The 22551-nt window shown below is 34.7% G+C and overlaps 2 protein-coding genes and 1 long non-coding RNA gene across 4 annotated transcripts; 2 read left to right on the top strand and 1 right to left on the bottom strand.

Annotated features, from left to right (window-relative positions):
• Positions 1-399: 399 nt before the first annotated feature.
• LOC112011623 (nudix hydrolase 7) lies at positions 400-6317 on the bottom strand. 2 transcript variants are annotated; one of them, XM_024043990.2, is made up of 8 exons: positions 6051-6317; positions 5901-5966; positions 2817-2954; positions 2174-2251; positions 2050-2100; positions 1905-1939; positions 1688-1796; positions 400-817 (listed from the first exon to the last, which is right to left on the bottom strand). In XM_024043990.2, the coding sequence occupies exons 1-8, from the start codon at positions 6297-6299 to the stop codon at positions 608-610; spliced, it is 936 nt and encodes a 311-aa protein (XP_023899758.1). In that variant the 5' UTR covers positions 6300-6317; the 3' UTR covers positions 400-607. The 2 variants fall into 2 exon arrangements, with proteins under 2 accessions (XP_023899758.1, XP_065615738.1); XM_065759666.1 differs by lacking the exon at positions 1688-1796.
• Positions 6318-7871: 1554 nt separating this feature from the next.
• LOC136061645 (uncharacterized) lies at positions 7872-10942 on the top strand. Its single transcript, XR_010623481.1, has 2 exons — positions 7872-9560; positions 9813-10942. It is a non-coding gene; the product is annotated as an uncharacterized LOC136061645 (long non-coding RNA).
• A 5197-nt stretch (positions 10943-16139) lies between these two features.
• Positions 16140-19078, top strand: LOC136061637 (uncharacterized). The gene is made up of 7 exons (XM_065759660.1): positions 16140-16266; positions 16388-16538; positions 16960-17248; positions 17333-17381; positions 17735-17911; positions 18002-18369; positions 18473-19078. The coding sequence occupies exons 1-7, from the start codon at positions 16140-16142 to the stop codon at positions 18710-18712; spliced, it is 1401 nt and encodes a 466-aa protein (XP_065615732.1). The 3' UTR covers positions 18713-19078.
• Positions 19079-22551: the final 3473 nt, after the last annotated feature.

Raw genomic sequence — 22551 nt, 5'->3', positions numbered from 1 at the left:
TATTGATTGAGAGACCACGCTTTTTAGGCATTAGTAGAATTAGAGTGAAGATTAAAAGTGTTCTCAAGTACTTCTAATCTTTTGTTTTGAATTTCACTGCATCAAGATACGCTTTCTATTTTTTGTTCTAGCATTCAAAGTTACATGTTATCTCTCATGAATGAAGTAGATCCGTGATCATTGCTTCCGCTGTGTGTTTTGTATGAGATGCAAAATCAGATTTTCTAACAAGGTGAACCGAAGGTCCACAGCCTATTACGTGTTAACATTGTGACAATTTAATTTTTATTAAAATAAAAAATGTATGTTTTAAGGACATAAAATTGAATGTATTCTATACGTACATTGCAAGATATATCGCATAAACAAACAAAACATTGAATATTTCTTAAAACAATGTGCATAAATAAATATCAAATTACATCTTTATTATTCATAAAAGATAAAAATAAAAACAAATTATATCTTTATTGACTCATTTTGTTGTAAAGAACTCCACATTTTTAGGTATTACACAATTAAGAATTGTAAACTAAGTATGGCATTATATACGGTATGACACCCTTCAAGGGTTTCTATCATGGTATTGTGCACATCAAATATGACTTTATACATTTGATTTTGAAGTGACAAGGTGCTTCATATCTTGACTATTGAAGTAGAGGTAGCTTGTTTCGCCAGAGTCTGTAGTAGCAGCCAATGGAGAAAAACCAGCATAGTTCTTTTCTGACTTTGATAAGCATATTTTGGCAACATAATTGAAGAGCTCTTGTTTTTGGTTAAAAGGTTGGGCCGCATAGTCCTCAATTGGCATCCACTAGAGAATTGGAAAAGAAAAAAATGAACAGAAGAAAACCATGTTACCATATTTCAGTAATTGTAGAAGACCCAATATGAATCCAACTTTCATGATTTTCCATTTAGATTAATATTAAGTTATGCCATGTCAAACCAAAATGGGAAAATAGGAGATAAGCCACTTTATTCCTGCTAAACCAAAGGTGCAATAAAGTAGACAAAGGAGGCAAGTTAATGTCTTCTGCCACCAAATGCACATGAATAGTAAGAATTTTCACCTTTAATGGTTTTTAATTGGCTATAAATGTGTATCAAGTTTAAATTGAAAAGGCATATTGCATCAAAGATACATGGATAGGACGAGGTTTTTTCAAGAACTGGAGATGTGAAATAGTTCGTGCTAGTCAGGGCCATAAATGTAAAGAGTTCACTAAATATCTTTTGAATAAAGATTAACAACAAATGGAGTCATCATAAAAGTACTAAAATCCAACTCGCCTGCCTTGCTTAAGAAGTTTCCAATAGGAATTATATCAACCTAAGCATATGCTGGAAAAAACACATTATTCTGATGCTCTAATACTGACTCAAGCCTTATCAACACAATTGATTTTCCTTATGTAAATTATTTTCTTTTGTCAAATACGAACATGAATTAGATTCGATATTATGGTGTTGCATCTGGCTATGATTTTGAAAACTTATTTCAAAGAGTAAACAAGAAGCTAGTATGAATGACAAAATTTAGAAAATTGTTTGCTTATTTCCACAGTGAAGCTTGTCCAATATAGTTTTTTAGCAAAACTAATCCAATTTGATTCTTAAATCCCTAATCCAAGTTTGTGAAAAGTATAACAGCATTTGTGGTATTATTGCATTCGAAAAGTACCTGTGCTGCTTCAATCTCTAAATTTTGCTTCGCAATGTGGAAGGTACGCGGTTTTAACATGCAAATAAAGAGCAAATCTGATTTGCCAAAGAATGACTTGTGGCTTTGCCTATATTGTGTGAGAGGGAGATATAATAATGAAACCAAAAGTAAAAGGAGATTGAGGAACGTGCAAATTATATTGAAAGCAATCAATTTAATAAGGCGATTTTCTTACCTGAATGCTAAAACTTCTACAAACTCCGTGTCAATCTAAAACAAAATAAAAGCAATGGTCTTAGATTTACATTGTCATGTGTAAACCTACATGTATGTAAATATCATACTCATTTGAATCCACAAATTATGTTTTTATTACTTACTCCTGTCTCTTCTTTGACTTCCCTAACTGCAGCTGTACAAATATCCTCACCCTATGTATGGAGAATTATCAAAGGTCAGCATTTCCAAAAAATTTCTAAAGAATGGCACTCAAGGTATACTCACTTCATCAACAACCCCAGTAGGAAGCTTCCACACGCCTGTTCCTTTGAAATATCCACTATTCTCCTGAACTACAAGCACCTACAATAAGATAAATTCAATTTTTGTAATCAGATATATTGAAACATCACAGCAAGCTCGTATTCAATTTTTGGTGTTTAAGAATTGGGATAGTCAAGTCAAAGACACTGGAGCAAGTTGTTTTGCATAAAAGAAACAGCTACATGAAGTATTAACAAAGCATCTTATAAATTATAAGAAGTTCAAACCCAGTTAATATGATACCCCAGATTTTCTGGATTGGTATTGGACTGAATATAATTGTGGGTTGGTTGAGTCTCACATTGGGCATGTATTAAGTTGATTACGAGTAGTCCAATTTTAAACTTGTCAAGTCCTTTTAAGATAAACTATAGAAGTGACAAACACTTTCCTTTGCTTGTGAAAAATGAAGCCAATCATTTGATCCATGTTGTATTCTTTTCTAATAGCAACTATCATTATTACTGTTTGACATTTCAAATCACATATATATATATATATAATAACTGTTGGAAAAACAAGAGCAAACCCACAATTCCCAAATCAGTGCCTCTTCCTTGATGTAATGGTAGGGGAAAGCCAGAAATTAATCCAAAAGACATACCTCTCTCTTACTATTCATAACAAAAGCACCAACACCCACTCGATGTGAAGCATTTGCAGGAATAGTATCCGCAGTTTTAGGAAGCCAACATACAAGCATTAAATAATCTGGTTCGGCATGGTGATACCGAAATCCTTCCTATAACACGAGCAAATAAGATTATGAAGCATAATTTAGAAGGACTATACACCTATTTTTGGTGCATTTTAATACAAATTAATAAGTAGATGGTTAAATTTCTTATGTTATACCAATTATTTAGTTTAAATTGGAATGCAAAATAAGGTGTAATAGCTAAGAGTGACTTGTACACTTACTACTAGGACATTGGGATATAAATAAAAATTTTTTCTTTAATATTATTTATATAAAAAAAAATTGCTATGTCCACAATATACAACATTTTCACAACAAATCTTATGTGGCAGATTATTATGGGTTGTTATTAGTGGGGTAGAAAAGTAATTTCAATGGAAAATTTAAATTAGAACAAATAATAACTAACCACCTATGATTTGTTATGAAAATGTTGTGAACGTAATACCTCTTTTATTTATATTTGCAAGTGAATTGTACTTTTATGATTTAGGTCTACTAGTTTCATTTTATTAGTCTATTACTATTTTAATATTTGGAAGTAAGATTATTTTTGTAATAAGGCAATTAGGGTTTCTTAAGCTAATTAAAACTAGGATTTGTACTCATTTCAGAGATAGTTGATATTTTGATGAATGATAAAAAAATAAAAAGAAAAATGGCCATTGGTATCTATAGTCAAGTGCATGTTGGGAAATTGCCTCAAATTTCAATTATGACTTGAAAAGTCAATTAAGTTTCCTAGTTGAAGAAGAAAATTTTAATTTGGGTTTCCTTTGTGTGGAAGGAAAGACCATTTCTTGGTGTGGAAGGAAAGTCTATTCATTGTTAAAGGAGTAATATGTCCCTAATCTAAAAGGAAATAGGAAAAGAAGTCTTACAAATAGACCATACTACAAAGAATTTAATGGCTTTGGCCCAAGGGTCCTCTCTATGGGGAGAGGGAAAATAGAGTGTGAAATCGAGAGAGAAAAAAAGGGTTTTTGGCTTGCCGCCTTAGAGGAGATAGCTAAGGAAGAGAGAGCAAAGGGTTGTCGCCATTGAGAAGATGGCCAAGGAAGAGAGGCAAAATGTTATCGCCTTCGTGAGACACAAGGAGAGTGTATATGAGAGCAAAGAAAGATAAGAGAAATTTTTCTTTAGTCGTGAGACATACACATGAAATATTGTAATTGATTAAGAAATAGTGAAACGGATTTGGAGTTTCTCTCGTGTTTTTTTCCCTTCAAGGAGAAAAGGTTTTCTACATAAATATTTGTATTTTTGTGTGCGATTGCTATTTTGAATTGATAATATTGATAGTAATATTATTTGGGACCCAACAATGGTATCAAAGCTTGGTTGATTTAGTGGATGACTTTTTGTGTGAATTAAGATGAAAGAGAAGGGATTGCTTTGACTAAGGTGGAGTTATCCTAAGAGAAAAGAAGACAGTTGAAGACAATCAATGGAATTTGAGTCAAGGTGTAGATTGTTGGGAAATTGCCTCAAATTCCAATTGTGACTTGAAAAGTCAATTAAGTTTCCTATTTGAAGAAGGAAAATTTAATTTGGGTTTCCTTTGTGTGAAAGGAAAGACTATTTTTTTGTGTGGGATGAAAGTTTATTGCTTATTAAAGAAGTAATGTGTTCCTAGACTTAGAGAGAATATGAAAAGAAATCTTATAAATAGATCATGCTCCAAAAAATTTGATGGCTTTAGCCCAAGATTCCTCCCTATGGGGAGAGGAAAAATAGAGCGTGAAATCAAGAGAGAAAAAAAGGATTTTCGGTTGGAAGTAATCAAGAAGAAGAGAGTAAAGAGTTTCCGCCTTCAAGAATATAGCAAAGGAAGATAAAGAAAAGGGTTGTCGCCTTAGAGGAAATATAGCTAACGAGAAGAGAGCAAAGGGTTGCCGCCTTTAAGGAGATAGCCAAGGAGGAGAGAGCAAAGTGTTGTTGCATTCGTAAAATACAAAGAGGATGTATGTGAGAGCACAAAAAAAAAAAAAAAAAAAAAAAAAAAAAAAAAAACAAAGAGATATTCTTCTTTAACCATGAGACATATACAAGAAATATTGTAATTGATTTGATAATAATGAAATTGATTCAGAGTTTCTTCTGTTGTTTTTTCGCCTTCAAGAAGAAAGGATTTTTCAAGCAAATATTTGTGTTTTTGTGTGTGATTACTATTTGAAATTGATAATATTAACGATAATATTATTCGAGACCAAACAATGCCGACTCCAATTCAATCCACCAACTCCTACGGCATATTTCTCTATTTTCCTAACTATTCAATTGTTTTGGTTGTCCTAAGCATCGCCATCACCACAGCCAATCCAAGACTAGAAGAAGGAAAAAAAATAAATCCCTAGTTATGTTTCTCAACCCATCAATCCACAATAACCCAACAACGGGTAAAGAAGGTGAGGTTGTCCACCACGATTACAACGGCTGAGTTATTTTGTGGTTTTGTTGTTGTGGGTATGGGTTGATCTGGTTTGGGTCGTAGAATCAGATCTGGGTTGTAGAATCGGATCTGGGTTGTGGGTGGATTTTGGCATCCTTGAGTGGTTTTATGGTCGTGGGTGTGAGTTGATTGGGGTGGATTTGGCTTATGGGCATGGGTTGACTGATTTGGTGGTTGGTTGTTGTGAGTTGTGCCGTGGGTTGAGGCCATGTTGTTGCCATGGTTGATCGATTGGGTGATTGGTTGTGGGTTTGTTGTGCGTGCTGGCTTGGGTGGTGACATTGAGTGGATGGTGGTTGGTGGTGGCCAAGAGGGGTGGGTTGGGTGTTTTTGCTTGGAGAAGAGAGAGACACAGAAAGAGATGTCTCATGAATATTAAAAAAGAATTATATCGTGTATTTGTTTGACTTTCCTTATAAAATATTAAAAGTTTAATTTAGTTGAACCATTGTATCTTGGGAGGGAACATGCCAACTAGTTTTACATTCTAAGAATGTTCATAATTCAGTTTATAAACATTGGAAACTTATACTTACCTTAACTGCAGCTTCTACAAGATTTACATGTTCGATGGGCAATTTGATCCATACAGCTCTCTTCCCCTGCAAATTACATCCCAACTTCATAAAATTACAGGAGCAGAGCAACTTCATAAAATAAACCGATAAGATTAAAATAATATATACCTGTTGCCTCCAGTGTGACATTGAAGCTCTAAGCAAAGGAGGAAAGACCTCAGAATCCATAGGCTTCTCAATGTTCACTACAACTCCTCCATATAAATCATTTACAGAACTTAGTAGCTCGACTTGTTGAACTCTTTGTTGACACATGACTTGTTTCTCTATTGACATGGAACTTGTTGAAAGCGTCCTGTTTCTGACCAAGAATGAAAATCTATCTCCTGAACAAATAACAAAAAAGAAAGGAATCATGCACCTTGTTGTGCTGAAGAGTTCATCCAGAAGTAAACAACTTATCGCAAACGTAGTTGAACAAATATTACCAAATATTGAAAACAATACGTAGTCAATTGAAACCTGTTTTACATAATAATAATAATGTTAGGCGTGTACAAAATCAACATTAATTTTCACTTTCCTCTTAATAGCGGAATAAGACTTTAATGGCCTGTTTGGATGTTTAAAAAATGAGGGGGAGTAGAGTAGGAGGGAGAGTAATCTTTTTTTTTTTGAGAAATAGGAGGGAGAGTAATCTAATTACCTTATTTGGAAGTTTTTTAATGAAAGAAGGGGAGAGGTTTGGAAGAGTTTGGAGGGGTTTCAACTCCTTCTAGCCTCCTATTTTTAATTCTTCCAAATTGGAGAGATTTGGAAGGGGAGTAAAGTACATAAACTATTGACCAAGTAAATTACCTAATTTACCCTTATTATATTAACAAAATTATACAAGAGGAAGGGCTAATTACTCCCTTCCCTCTTACTAATTTTAAAAAAATCCAAATAAGGTGGAGGGAAATCATTCTTCTCTACTCTCTTCCCCATTACTCTACTCCCCTCTACTCTCCTCCCTCTCTAAACTTCCAAACAAGCCATAATATTTGTACATGATTACATGGTAAAGTCTCTCACATTTTAAGTGCGCACCTACTGCCTTTGTCGTTTGTTTGTTTGTTTGTTTTTGTTTTTTGTTTTATTTTATTTTTTTTCTCTTCTATTATGTGGGCACCTACTATTATTAGACTATGTATTAATTTTTTTTAGAGAGTTTCAACCTATGACATTCGCTCTTGAAGATAGGTCTTTATTATCAAACCAAGACATCAATCATTTTTTGGTGTAGACGAGAATTGAAATCCAAATCTCTTATACAATCATCAGAGACTTTACCAGTTGAGCTAACTGGAACCCACTATTTGTGTTACTATTATACATGTGAATGAAAAAAAAAAAAAAAAAACACACACACACACACACACAGAGATTTCCATATCCTTCAAATTTTGATAGTCATGATAACAAAATCTTCAATGTTAATAACTCACAGCTAAAATGCTTTTAATTACGAATTTACAACTTGAGAGAGAGATAGATTCTAAGGAGCACAAAAATGTATATATTTTAAGTTTACACATTTCAGATTCAAAGTTCACTACTAATGATATGACCTTTTTGTAACATCCCGACCCCAAATTAATAGTTAAACTATCTGTTTAAATAGTTAATTATTATTTTAAGTCACTTACTTTCTAAAATTAATATAAGCGTATTTAATAAGTATATTATTTTATAATACCTTTGAATAAGAATTGTAAAGAAAACAAATAATGAAATGGCTATTTGTATTATAAATATATACTAGGTATAAGTATGTACCAAACTATATTAATTGGTTTAAGTTATTAAATACATAGTTGATGTTTGAATTAGGCATGATGCATGAGATAGTATAGTAGAAATTCCACCCACATGCAACCAATGGAAATTCAAAACACACAATGCCAAAGTTTCATGTATGATGACAAACCCCAAAGACTAAGACTTGGCCATGCAATCACCAAGAGCCACCTCACTTCTTCCTTGACTTTCTTAAGACACTAGAACATCCAAGAAGCTATCTCCCCATCTATTTTCCACGGGTACACACACACAAATCAGAAAATTCATCACACTTTACTCACTTTTCTCATAAGGAAAGAGCTAGGAAGCTCTCTTGGGTCATTTCTCTCAAACCCCGGTTAACACCCCAAATGTCCACTTTCCTTATCTTCTTTTGCTGCTCCAAAAGTCTTCTTTCTTATCTTTTCTTTTGCTGAGACAGAAAGTTCTGCCCCTCTTTCTCTATTTCTTTATTCTTGTTTATTTCTTCTTCCCCTCTCACACGGCAACACCATCTTACCAAAAGCTCTCACTCTCTCACTGAAAATTCTAGTTTCTCTAAGAAGAAATTAAGAGCCTAAACACTAAGGTTTCATCTTCAAAGTGTGTGGGTAAGTAAATTAAACCTCATCTGATTTTGTGTATTTGGATAGTATAATTGTTTGTTTTTTTTCATTCTTTATCCTCTGTTCTGATTTGTGAGACTGAACTTGTGATTCTGTTTTTGTAAGTTGAAAGAGTGATGGTGTTATGGTCTATTGGATGCTTATTAGGGTATTTTAATATGTATTGTATAGGTATAAAAATACCTAAATGAAATTAAGGCCTATTTCTATTTGTTGATGATTTTGTAAGATTATGTACTGAAGCTGTCTCTGTGACAGATTTGATGTTTACAAAAAGACAAATATGTATTAAATCATACTCTGTGAATTTGGATGCTAGGGTTATTTTCTATGAAAGCTAAGACATATACGGTTGTTATGGAATTGGTCTCACAGCATTTGGATCAATATAAAAATAATGGTTTAATTTCTAAGTTGCAAGAAATTCTGTCAGGACAAATTCGTGCATGCTTCCTTGTATGATTTGTAATAAATTATGGTTTTATGCTGTGACTATGAAATTTTTATGGTATGTAATAGACATACAGTGGAGTTTCTCTGTAAAATTTCATGAATTTTGGATGTGTTTTGGTAGCCCGTTTGTATTTTACAAATGAGGCATATGCTGCTAGAATAAAACAGTGAACAGTAAGGAACATGCCTAGCTTTGAGGATTTAATTCTAAAGTTAGGGTGAATGATTTGAGCTATAATTTATTATGCTCATCATTTGGTATGTTTGGATCATAACTAAATTTTGTATACCTTGGTTCAAGGTTTAGTACTCAAAGGAGGGGTTCTAAACCATTCGACGGTTGTATTTATGAAGATGTTTTATTCAGCATGCTGTATGTTTCCTTAAGAGTGTATATGATTACATGACAATGCTTAAAACAATGTATATTTATGCATGCATTATTGTCCTAAGCTCAAAGTACCCTTTGAAATGAAGCTGGCTCTTCTAGAGTTATGAGATAAATATGAGAATGATGGCATTTCTTTAAGTTGGTACATCATTTGTTGATGTGTGCATTATATGTTTGTGGGAACCTCTTTGAGGTGGGAATTAGGATTTCCGTGATTCTAAGAGATAGGCTTTGAGATGAATGTGTAAGTTTATGTTAAGGAAATATTTGATAGTAATAAGCTTTGATTATGGTTTAAGTGTTAACAGTTGCCAGGTCTAAGCTCCTTCGACTTTAGGCTCTCGGTTCCTCTGTTTTCAGGTAAAGGATAAGTTATACGGGCATTTGGTAAGTCATGAGGTTATTTTAAAGTATATGATACATTAAAAGGTTTTGATTAGAGATATGACATATAATCATTATTTTGACAACGATATGTTCGTGAGCTTTCGAAACCTTATGTATATGATTTAAGCATATTGATGCTATTACTAATTCCACGAACATAATGTTTAAATAAAAGAATGGAAATGCTATTATTATAAGATATTATGCAAAATAAGAAATTTCAATATAATGTAAAGTATGAAATATTTTCAGGTTATGTTCTCTGGTGATCTAAACTCTGCTAATAGGAGTTAATTACTAGTTTTTCATGGAAAACGTTATCTAATTGGCCATTATAAGTGGGACTGGCTCTACTGTACCCGCCCCTTGTTGGTTACGGCCAACTTGTGGGGGAAGCCAACCTACCCCTATGGTTGGAAGATATGTATTATGATATGATCTCAAGAATACCTGGCATTGTGGGGAATGCTGGATGCCGAGTACCGTGGTGCTAGAAGCCTCCCAAATATGTACAGACTTATCATCTATGGACTAACCAATAAGTTATTTATGAACAACGATGTTATGTTATTAATGATGAGAGAATTATTTTGTTAAATGCATTGTGGAAAGTTAAAAGCTCTCATGAAAAAAAGTTTCTGATGAAAAGAAAGCTGTTCATTAAAGATAAATGTTTCTGAAGTTCTGCTGTGCTATAAAGATAAAGTTTCTGATGAAAGTACAAGTTTATGTGAAGAAGTTATCAGATATCTATTTTCTTTATGAAACATTAAGTTTAAAATTATGAAAGTTATAATATTTTACGAGAAAAAGTTTATGAAGGAAAGTTTTATTATTCTTTAAGATGTTTCCAGTTTAAGATAAAGTTACCGATTATTTGATTTTAAGTTAAAATGATCATTTTTGTAATGAAAATATATATATACGGTAACTTTGTAAGAAATGAAAGAAATTCAATCCGAAAGGCTTTGATAATATTATTCTTATAAGAAAAGGGATAACAATTATTTTTACGAAGAGCGTATAAGTTATTATTATAAATAGTATAAAAATACTATGCATGAAAAAAGGTTCTCCTATCTGAATAATTGTAAAATGAAATGAATTGATTTACATACATCCTTATTGAATTCTTATATATCTTACCTTTACTGAGCTGTGTAGCTCATCCCTTCCACTCCTTCAGTTAGCAGGTTTTATTTTGGAACAAAGGGAGCATTAGTCGAGTTTTGGAAGGAGCTGGTTTTAGTTGTAAAAGTATAGATCACAAATTAGTAATTCGATGTTTAGTTTTGTAGTATTGTGTATTTTGAGGATCTAAAGAAAGTTGTGTATCTTACAATATTAAGAGATATATTATGTGAGATTTAGAATTTCAGTAACTAGTGGATTATATTATTCTTTGAGTATAGTGTAGATGCTTTGAATGTCAAGTGAAAAGTTATATAAAGAAGAAAAGAAACAAGGATGAAAAGAAAGAGGAAATCTTTTGTAAAAGTTTTGAAAAAAAATTTAAGTTGGTTCTTGTTAATATTAGGTTTAGGCTTAATATTAGCATGCCGGTCATGGTCACAAATCCAAGTATCGGGTTTGGGGCGTGACATTTTTGGCCTTTAATTTTTATTTTTTTATTTTAGTTTTATTTGGTGCTAGTTAGACTATGTTAATAACTTATAGTCGGTTTGGATTGAGGGAAAGGGAGGGGAAGTAGAGTAGAGTAAATTTAGTACAAAATTAGCTTATTTTTAACTAACTCTACTTTACTCCCCTCCACTCCCCCTCCTTCACCCCTCCATTCAAACAGACCTTTAGTCTTAGTATTGAACTTAGTATTAGACATTTAGTAGTGTAAACGTGTAGTTATAGATGTTTTTGCCCTTTGTATTATTTTTTTCTTTTAATTAACACTTTTTTTTAATTAACTTTACTCTTTTTTTTTAATAGCTACTAAATGGCTAGTTAATGACAGTGTTATGCTTTGTGCTTTTATATCTATGCACCTAGCACCTAGACATGTAAGCTAAATATTTTTTTAAGGAAACAAATGTTAGAAAAAAAAGGGTTGGGTCACAAGTTAGTTGGGTCGGGTTAGCCTGCAAAAAAATGGTGAATCACAGATTGGCCCATATTTTATTGTTCTTTAAATTTTATTTTAGTTTATTTTTTATATTATACTTATGTATTATAGACATTGTTTCTTTATTTGTAAATATTTTAAATTATAAATATCTACTAGTAAATTTTAAAAAATAGAAAAAATAATTTAATTTTAAATAAAATCTCTAGATAAATTTTTTACTAGAAATAAAAAAAAAAAACACACACACACAAAATATTTAGATAAAAATCTCACAAATGAACATAAAAAAAAAAAAGTAATATATAGGAGTTAGAAAATAATGAACTAATACAAGAGAAAAATAATAATAAAAATAATTATAATTATTGGCCAAGCCACATTTAAGGGTAGGGGCCACGGTTCCCCAAAGAAAAAAAATTAATAAATAAAGACTATTAATTCCTATGATGCCATTCTTTATGGGTTGTTTTGACTGGCTGCCTCCACTAGCTAGTTAGATAGTGTTTTTTTTTTTTTTTTTTTTAAATAATTTTTTTACTCTATTTTTTCTAATAAGATTTTTTTTTATTCTATTAATAACAAGTTGTAACAATATGTCATATAAAATTTATTGTGAAAATACTGTGAACTTAACATTTCTCATAAGTTTGTGATGTATGTTAATTTATTTAACTGAATCATGACACGTGAATTTAAGTTTGTGACATATGTTAATTTATTTTATTTTTTTCGTTGAGCTTTTTTACCTTATTTGTTAGCGCTTTCTACATTATTGTTAAGTTATACAGCAATCCAAATCCTACTTAAACAAATAATAATAATGTCATTCGACTCATTCCAAAGGACTTTAAAACTATGGCCTGGGTAATACCCCTTAAAGAAACAGCTTAAAGACAGACATATATATATAGGGCATACATTAATAAATTCGTTTTTAGATTTTTTTTTTTTTTTTCAAAATATGGTATATTATTGTGGGGCACTAAAATCCTATATATATGAAGCAGAAAGAAGATAAGACTTACCAAGACAAGACGTCCTTGAAACTGGAGGGGCAGGGGCTGCTGCAAATGAAGTCGTTTGAAGGGTTTTGTTAGCTAGAAGTAAAAGATATGGATACACCAAATTGAAGGCCGAGGCTCTTGACCTCTGCATCAGTAAAATGTATATAGAAAAGAAATAACTGTAAACACAAGGTGTGAAACTCAAACCAACATATGAACGAATCCGAAAGACATCTACCGGTAACTGATTATATAGTCGGAACTCGATCAGAACCCTGATGACAACTTCTCAGAAGCTTTGATTTGGGACTTTGAAGTTTGAATTGATTTTCTCGTCAAGTCAAGACACGGTCGCGACCTGCGCTTGAATTAACTTTCAAGTTCTAAGAAAGTCACCAACTCTGGAACCAACCCAATACTTTCGTAATAAATAAATAATTAAATACTTTCTTTCCTCGTAGCCGACTATATTCAATTCAAACTCAAAATTCTTTCTTTATTAATGTAGATGGAGCAACATAAGAGAATGGAAAGCCTTCTAGTGTTGGAGTTGTAATCAGGGACTGCAGAGGTTGTGTTGTTGCAGCAAGGGGGAAAATTCTACCGGCTACCTTCTCAGCGGAAGTAACTGAAGCTTTTGCCATTTAAGAAGGGGTTGCGTTGGCTTTTGTGAATTGAAGCTGTCAAATGTAATTTTAGAGTCTGTCTCTACTGCTGTTGTCCAAGCCTTAGTTTCAAAATCAGGCTTTGAAGACATTGGCCCCATTATACAAGGCTCTCTTGCAATGTTAGGTTCCTTCAGTAGCTGGAATGCAAGACATCTGAAAAGGACTACAACAGAGCTGCGCACGATTTAGCCAAGGTAACCAGATCTGCAGAAACCTCTCAAACATGGGTTGGGACGGACCCTCCTTTTCTGCAGCAAGCACTTCTGCTTGATCGGTCTAAGTGTTAATGTTCCCTTTGGGATTTCTTGTTTCTTTGACTTTCTCTTTGTTATAATTCAATTTCAGTTTCTCTGGTGAAATATATCAAAGTTTCCTTTCAAAAAAAAAAGACAAGGGGCCGGCTCCTCTCTGGTTTTAGTGGCTCATGTTTTCTCCTGTTTTGAAACAGGTAAATGGTGACATCTACAAAATCTAATGGTACGATACAAGGCCACATCACAACATCATTTATTTCTTTTTTACCAACACTCTTCAGCAATAAATGCACTGTTCACATTCCACTGCCAAGGGCAGAGCAAAAATGCCAAAAATATCAGACCTGATTACTTGTGCATCACGCTCAATCTCATTGATGACCGATTAAAAAGCAGCTCAGCCAAACAAGAAATGCCATTATACAAATTATTGCTATCTTCGTGGATAGGATTTTATAGCATTTTGTCAGAGAATCTTTGAAATAACCATGAAGTCGATTCCACAGCATGCACCTTCACTTCCTAGTTTCATTTAATTCATCAATTGTGAGGTTAATGAAATCCTTTCTTTTTGTCTTCTCATGCGGATGTACCTGCATGTATAATAATGTATTTACTAGATTTTATTATTTTCTTTAAAAATGAATAAATATGGATTCATCTCTAAGAACATTTGTATTAACTTGTCCAAAATTTATTTTTATTTTAGATAAAAATTTACTTTTTTTTTTTTAATTTTACATAACCATTATCTATTATATTGTCCATTTTATTAAAATATTAAAATTTCTTGATATTTTAGCTGTTTATCTATCTTCACACATAATTAACACCATCCACTCTATTTAGTGGTGACTAGAATTTTTTTTAAAGATGATCATTAAGAAATTTTAATTAAACAAAATTTAATAAATTTTTTTTTGAATATATTGAGTTGTTAACACAAAAAAAAGAAAAAAAAGTAATTACATTAAGTTTTATAATTTCATTCTACAAGTTTTTATATTACAAAATAATTCATTATCATTTGTCATTATATGTTATCAATGTAGGTAGATGTGACTATTTTATTTTGTTATATTTATATAACATTTTTATTTTTATACAGTTGTCATTATTTGTTTGTAATCAAATTTGTAATATTTTTATTATCTCTAATAAATTAAGAAAGTAATAAAAATATTACAAAACTGATTACTTATTACATATTAATGGGCAAAGACTTCTGTAAAAATTGGGGAAGTTTAAAGAAATATAATAGAAAAACTACATTTAGTTAAATCACATGATTCACATTCGAATCAAATATGTGGCCGGGAGCAAAAGTGTAAAAAGGAAAAGTCTAGTGATGCAAAAAAAATTACATAATTTCTTTGTCTCTTAATATATGAAATAAAATATTAAAAGACAAATAAATTACCTAATTATTACAGGTTTTATATTTTAAAAATAAAATAAAATAAGCATTCTTTGAAAGTATTTTCACAAAACAAATTTTGAAAGCTTAGATAATTTGATACAATTATTAGTTTATTCTTCCTAATGTTGTAAAATTATGACTAAAACATTTCACTTCTTCAAAATTTTATGAATTTTTACTACGAATAACTCATTATATCATCAAGAAACTATAAATAACAATTTATTATCACATGAACCGACAAATTTTCAGTGAGAAGATGACCGATAGGGTGAAAACTCGGAAGTTTGACGAAAATAACAGAAAATCTTCAAATGTGTGGGCGAGATCAAACGAATAAAAAAGATCAGACCTTATTACTTGTGCATCACGCTCAATCTCATAGTCGATCTGAACGTACAGCTCAGCCAAACAGAAAATGCCCACCTCACCGTCCCAACGTCGTACAAATTATTGCTATCTTCTTGTTTTAGAGCAGCGTCAGAATCCTTGAAATAACCCATTGGCGTTTGCTACAGACTGGCATACCTACCAATCAATGAAAAATGACATTTCTTAACAGCTTTCGAGGGCGCTAAATAATGAGAATTGGTGATCACAAATGTTTATATACGGAGGGACAGAGAATCTTTGAAATAACCATGAAGTCGACTCCACAGCATGCACCTTCACTTCCAAGCTTCATTCAATTCATCAATTGTGAGGTTAATGAAATCCTTTCTTTTTGTCTTCTCATGCGGATGTACCTACATGTAAAATAATGTATTTACTAGATTTTATAATTTTCTTTAAAAATTAATAAATATGAATTTATTGCTAAGAACATTTCTATTAGCTTGAACAAAAACATAGATAAGAACTTACTTTTTAAAAAAAATTTACATAACCATTATTTATTATATTGTCTAATGAAGCCAAAAATGAACATCGTCAGTATGCTTCTCGTCTATGCCAATAGACAACCTCTGGTACCTATTATAAAGAAAAGAAAGCAATGGGGATCTTCTCGGCGTGGTGCCAATCAAAGATACTCCAATGCTTAAGTTAGCAAAAATTGTTTCTAATGCCCCCAAAGCTATTATGAATCAATGCTCAGAATTTGTAACATGCCCCTTTACTTGAGTTCTCCTTTCCCTTTTATAGCTTGTTACAGATGGGTGTAGTTATGTCTATTAATGCTGTTTCCAGACGTTTTTCTCCTGAGAGTAACATAGCATTAATTGACACTGATGATTTCCTTAATCGTGTACCAGATAGCCGTTGGGCAATCATTATGTTTGGTAACTGTTTCGGCGCAATTATTGGGTAGCAGCTGTCTTGTAGGCATTTATCTGCTCTTTAATGAGTAGTGGTCTCCTTCGTCCATGAAGGCAATTTACATCGATGGAATCTTGTTCTCAGCTTTTGTCATGAACATGGCTGGGATCGTCTTTCATATGGACGACCCTTGTGCCGATATTCATCAGTTGCCCCCTCATTCCATGGTTATCATGCCTTCGAATGATCTTTGGAATGTGAATGGTCTCGGGGCTTTGCAATTTCTGAAATTTTGGTAAATTTTGGTATCTCGCTTTAAATGAGAGGTGACTGCTCTTCAAGGAAGGGGCGCATGTTGGTTTCTTGTTTACAGTGCGTGTGAGGCTACCTAGATTTTGGCGCACTTTTTGGGTTTTCCCTTTTAGAGAAAATCGTTCCCCTTCCTCCGCCCTATTTGTTCTGATTTTTGAAGCGCCAAGTGATCTTCTTCTTTAAAAAGTCTCTGGTAAGGTTCTACCTTTTTGCACTTTCATGGTTGGTTTTGATTTTCTTCGCCAAGAGTGCCCCTTGGTCTCTTTTTTCTTTGCTTAATCAAGAGTTTTCTTAGAGTATTCCTCAGGTCGCCGTCCCCAAGTGGGTCTATTTGTGTCTCGTTATTTAGCACTTAGGCCTGTTCTGTTCACCCTTTATCCTTTAATTCATCAATCTCTTGTTAGGTATCACTCTAAGATAAATCCTATTGAGTATAGGACAGGTGACGTTAGGTCCAGTGAGTTGGAGACGGGGTTGTCTTCCAATGCTGAGTCTTTGAACCAAGTGGTTGATATGAAAGTTTCTAAATTGCCCTTATCTTCTTCCTCACATCCTTTGCATGCCCTTTCTGTGTCTTGTTGCCTAAAAGAGAGTCATTTGAAGGGTTCTAGGAAGAGATTTCAGTTTCCTAAAAACACTTCTGCTAGGTTGCCTCGCCTAGGTGAGAATGCTTGCAACTTTGCTCACGAGAAAGTCTGTTTCTATGAGGCTCAATTTTTATGTGGCCTTTGATTCCCTGTTCATCCGTTCATTTTACATCTTTTGAACAAACTTCAGATTGCTCTTGGTCAGCTCATCCCCAATGCTTGGAGGACAGTCATAAGCTGTATGGTTATTTGGGTGTCTGCCTGTGATGGAGAGATGATCACAGTAAACGAGTTCTTATTTTTGTATCGTCTAAAGTCTTCTACCCATTATAGGTGTTTTGAGCTCCTACCCTGGGATAGGAAATCCAGGATTGTGAAGGGTTTCCCTTCGTCCTTCTATGATTGGAAATCACGGTACTTTTTTGTCTCCGGATTGGGTTGGGAAACCTTGTTTGACGATTTTTAGGGGGAAGTCTTGAGATTGCTACAAAAATGGGAAGTTCTAGCGCTTGGGGCGTATTTCTGTGATCTCCTTCTGTTCTTTTTCGTGCCTTGATTATTCGTCTGACAATGTTTTTATTCTGGTTTGCAGATCTTGATCGTCCTATCCTTGAAGATCAATATCTCCATCGAGTTCGAGCTGCCCTTTCTTATGCTCGCGAGATAGAGGATTTTGACGACCTAGTTGACCCTCGTCATTTATACGATTGTTTCTTAGGCCCTGAACCCTCAAAATACGTTCTGGAAAAAATTCGTCGAGAAGAGAAAAGTAAGTTTGTCTGTCAATGACTTTATTTCTCTTGTCTTTTTCTATTGTCTAATTGGGGTGACTTCTTTTCTTTTCGTCTTTCTCTTTTAGCAAAAATGGCCACCCGGTACAACAAAGACAAATACACCCACATTAAGAACTTGAAGAACGAACCCTTAGCCAACTTGACTTCTGACTCAAAGAAGAGAAAGCTAGGTGACGACAAAGTTGAAGCTTCAATTCCAAACCTGTCTGCCCATGTCACCTCTCCTTCTCCAACTCCTTCTTTGGAAGTGACTACTGCTACTCCTTCGGTGACTCACGCAAGGGGTAAGAGTAAAATAGGGATAAGTGTATGGGACGACCCTACTACAGCCTTAGGCCGTGCGCATAATGTCATCACTAGTGACAAACTGAAGGGTTTGTCATCCATTCCTTTGCACGAACTCGTCAGTCGACACATTCACAAGCTGGTGCAAGTATGTCATTTTGATCTTCTCATGTTTCTTTCTCAATTTACTTGTACATGTGGATGTGTATGACTCTTCTCTCTCTTTTTTGTTTTTTTGTTTTTTTTTTTAGGTACTTGGGGAGTCATTGCGCATTACAACGGACTACTTGAATGTGGAGGAAAAGGTCGTGATGGCCACATCAAAAGCAGAGTCCGTTGAGGCTGAATGTTCTCAATTGAAGAAAGATCTAATTGTTGTGATGAATGAGAGGAATGAAGCAAACCAGAAAGTGAAAGAGCTTACTGAATCTTTGCGGGGCCCTCGTTATTCAAAAGGACGAGAAGATCCAAGCTGCCCTACTGAAGACTAATGACGAGAGGGAGAAGGTTATTCAAAAGTTCAAGCAATCAAAAGAATTCTTAGACCTCCAATTCATGCAATACTTCAAGGGCTTCGAACTTCTGCGTCGTTGGACCATGAAACACCACAGCCTGGCTGTAGATTTTTCTAGTCTGGATTTCGAAAAAACTGACACTAAGGTTTTGGAGGATGAAGCGAAGGAATTGGAAGAAGTTGAATTTGGAGCACCAAAGAAAGATAAAGCAGCTGGAGATAAAGTGGTTGACGAATCTTCAACCTTTCCTTCATAATTTTTTTTTTTTTGAAAACAATAGGTTTTCCTCTTCTGTATTTTGGGATTTCTTTCCTTTGTTAACAAACACTAGTTATCTCTGGTTTTAAGGTAGTTCTTTCTTTTGAAAGTGCTGGGTTTCCCCTAGGATTTGGGGCCATCCAACAAACTATTTATTACTTTGTTCAAACAATTATATGCTATAACTTCTCTTGCTGAATCTTTCATCTCTGTAATGTTTTTGATACTGATCAAGGCCTGAGCTTGGTCCTTATCGTAGACTTAGCACTCCTATCGTTTGTTTTAATCTCGTCACATAAGACGAGTTTTATCACTAAGTGTGGGCCTCGTCATTCTGACATAGGTCTTTACCCTTATGATTCAAACTTATCATTTTCGGTGGGTATTTACTTCGTCATTTGTATTGACGAGACTTTTATCATTGTGATTTAAACTTATGAGTTTTTATCACTATATTGGGATTTTTAACCTCGTCATTTGTTCTGACAGAGGTTTTTACCCTTGTGATTTAAACTTGTGAGTTTTTATCACTGTATTGGGATGTTTAACCTTGTCAGTCATTCTAATGAAGGTTTTTATCTTTGTGATTTAAACTCATGAGTTTTATCACTGTGTTGGGATTTTTAACCTTGTCATTTGTTCTGATGAAGGTTTTTATCCTTTCCTCCTCTTTCCAGTTTAAAGGAAGTTGTTCGCCTTGAGGTGTTTGCCATTATATACAATGAAAGCAGTTCTGTAAACATCCGGTCTATTTTATTCGTCCTTGCTTATAAAGATGGGTTACAAGGATGTAAACTTATGGAAACACAAAAGTGTTACATATAAAGTACTGAATAAGAAGTAAAACAATACTAAATAGGAAATAAAACAAGTACATAATGAAAAACCGATTTCTCGCTTATCTGTATGTGAATAAACAAGATGTTCCGAATCTTGAAACTTATTAGGGTTGAATCTTCGTTCTCCTTACTGAAAATGCTTCTTGAGGTGTTCTACATTCCATGGATGAGGCAAAGGTTTTCCCTTCTCATCTTCTAAATAGTAACTACCTCTTCTTGAATAACGGACGATCTTGTATGGGCCTTCCCAGTTGGGGCCTAGTTTCCCTTTAATTGGATCTTTGGTGGCTTGTGAAACCTTTCGCAGAACCGGATCTCCAGGATTGAAGCGCTTTAGCTTGACCCTCTGATTGTAATACCTCGTCATCCTCTCCTGGTATACTGCCATTCTTTGGGCTGCATCGTCTCTGACTTCGGGTAGACAGTCTAGGGCCAACTTAAGACCCTCGTCATTTTTTTTCTCGCCATACTGTGCCCTCTTAATGCTCGACACTTCAATTTCCACAGGAATCATTGCTTTCGTCCCAAACACCATTTTGAAGGGTGTTTCACCTGTTGGGGTTCTCACCATCGTTCTGTAAGCCCAAAGCACATCTAAGAGCTCCTCAGGCCATGCCCCATTTGCCCCCTCAAGTCATGTTTTGATTAGCTTAAGTAAAGTTTGATTTGAGACCTTTGTTTGGCCATTGGCCTGTGGATGACCAGGTGAAGAATAATGGTTCTTTATCCCCAACTCCTTGCAGAAATCCCTGAACTTGTGACTGTCAAATTGTCGTCCATTGTCAGAGATGATGACCCGTCGTACGCCAAATCAACAAACAAGGTTCTTCCATACAAAGTGCTATATCTTAGACTCTATTATGACTGCAAGAGGTTCTACCTCTACCCATTTTGTGAAATAATCAATAGCAACGACTAGGAATTTTACCTGCTTCTTACCACGAGGTAAGGGGCCCATTATGTCTATTCCCCACGTGGAGAATGACCAAGGTGAAGTTATGCTCGTCAAGTGCTCTGCTGGCACATGTTGCACATTTCTGAATTGTTGGCATTTGTCGCACTTCTGGATGACCTGAGTTGTATCCTTTTGAATAGTTGGCCAGAAGTATCCTGCACGAATAACCTGTCTAACGAGCGAACGTGGGCCAAAATAATTCCCACATAATCCTTCATGAATCTCCTTTAGAACATATTCAACATCTCTTGGGCCAAGGCACTTTAAGTAGGGTTGGGAAAATCTCCTTTTATAAAGTTTTGTCATTCAAGATCGTAAATCTGTACGCCTTGATCTTCATCTTTCTTGCTTCGGTCAGATCTGATGGGAGATTGCCAGTCTTGATATAAGTGACTATTGGATCCATCTAGCTTTCTCCTGACTGCACACAACTCACCTCAAGTCCTTCAATGCTTGGGAGATACTGCACTTCCATTAACAAATTAGGTCATCTTTCGCTTGTTTCTGACAACGCTAGTCTGGCAACCTCGTTTGCTTCAGAATTCTCTTCTCGGGGTACCTGGGTAATCTTGACATCATCAAAGCTAGAAATTAACTGATTAGTCAATGCGAAGTACCTCTTCATTCTATCCTCCTTAGCCTCGTACTCATTGTCCATTTGTCCGGTCACGAGTTTTGAATCAAAGTTCAATTTTAGGTTCCTCACCCCCAGAGCCTTTGCCAGTCATAGACCCGTCAAAACAACTTCATATTCTGCCTCATTATTCGTCGCTGGGAATTTCTTTTTCAGGGGAAAAAAGAATCACCCCTACTCTGCCTATGCCAAACACTGCTGAGCCATCTGTATACATTGTCCAGTATCCTGATTCTGGATCTTGCTAAGCCGTAATGAATTCAACGACAAAATTTGCCAATGCTTGAGCCTTGATTGCTGTCCTAGGCTTGTAATCAACATCGAACTGGCTTAACTCTACTACCTATTGAACCATTCTTCTTGCTACGTCTGGCCTACCCATGGCCTCTCGCAATGGTTGGTCTGTCATTACTAGTATCGTGTGTGTCCAAAAGTAAGGACGGAGTTTTCTTGATGCAACAATCAAGGCAAAGACCAGCTTTTCTATCCTAGGGTACCTTGCTTCTGCCCCCTAGAAAGCTTGGCTTGTATAGTAAACTGGCCTTTGAACCTGGAGTTCTTCTCTGATGAGTGCTAAGTTTACTGCTATTTGAGAGACGGCTAAGTATAGGAATAAATCCTCCCCTTCGACGGACGGGCTCAACAATAGTGGTTTGGACAAGTAACTCTTGAGAGCTTGGAAAGTTGCTTCGCACTTGTCTGTCCAGTGGAAAGCTTGCCTCAACGTTTTGAAGAATGGGAGGCACTTGTCCATCGCTTTGGACACAAACCTGTTCAAGGTTGCAATGCGCCCCATCAGTCTTTGAACCTCTTTCACACTCCTCAGGGATGTCATATCCAATATAGCTTTGACTTTCTCTGGTTAGCCTCTATACCTCTCTGCGAGACCATGAAACCCAAGAACTTGCTGGATAATACTCCGAATACACATTTAGCAGGGTTCAACCTCATTTGATACTTCCTCAGCACGTTGAAAGCCTCATTGAGGTCATCTAGATGCTGCTCTACTTTTTTGCTCTTCACGAGCTTGTCGTCTACATAAACCTTCACGTTCCTTCCAAGCTGTCTGTAGAACATCAGATTTACTAACCTCTGGAAAGTGGCTCCTGCATTTTTCAGGCTGAAAGGC

Source organism: Quercus suber, unplaced genomic scaffold (assembly GCF_002906115.3).
Source record: "Quercus suber isolate HL8 unplaced genomic scaffold, Cork oak 2.0 scaffold_337, whole genome shotgun sequence".
Classification (NCBI taxonomy): Eukaryota; Viridiplantae; Streptophyta; class Magnoliopsida; order Fagales; family Fagaceae; genus Quercus; species Quercus suber.
Note: the sequence above shows the minus strand (reverse complement) of the source record. Positions and strands in the feature narration are given on the sequence as shown.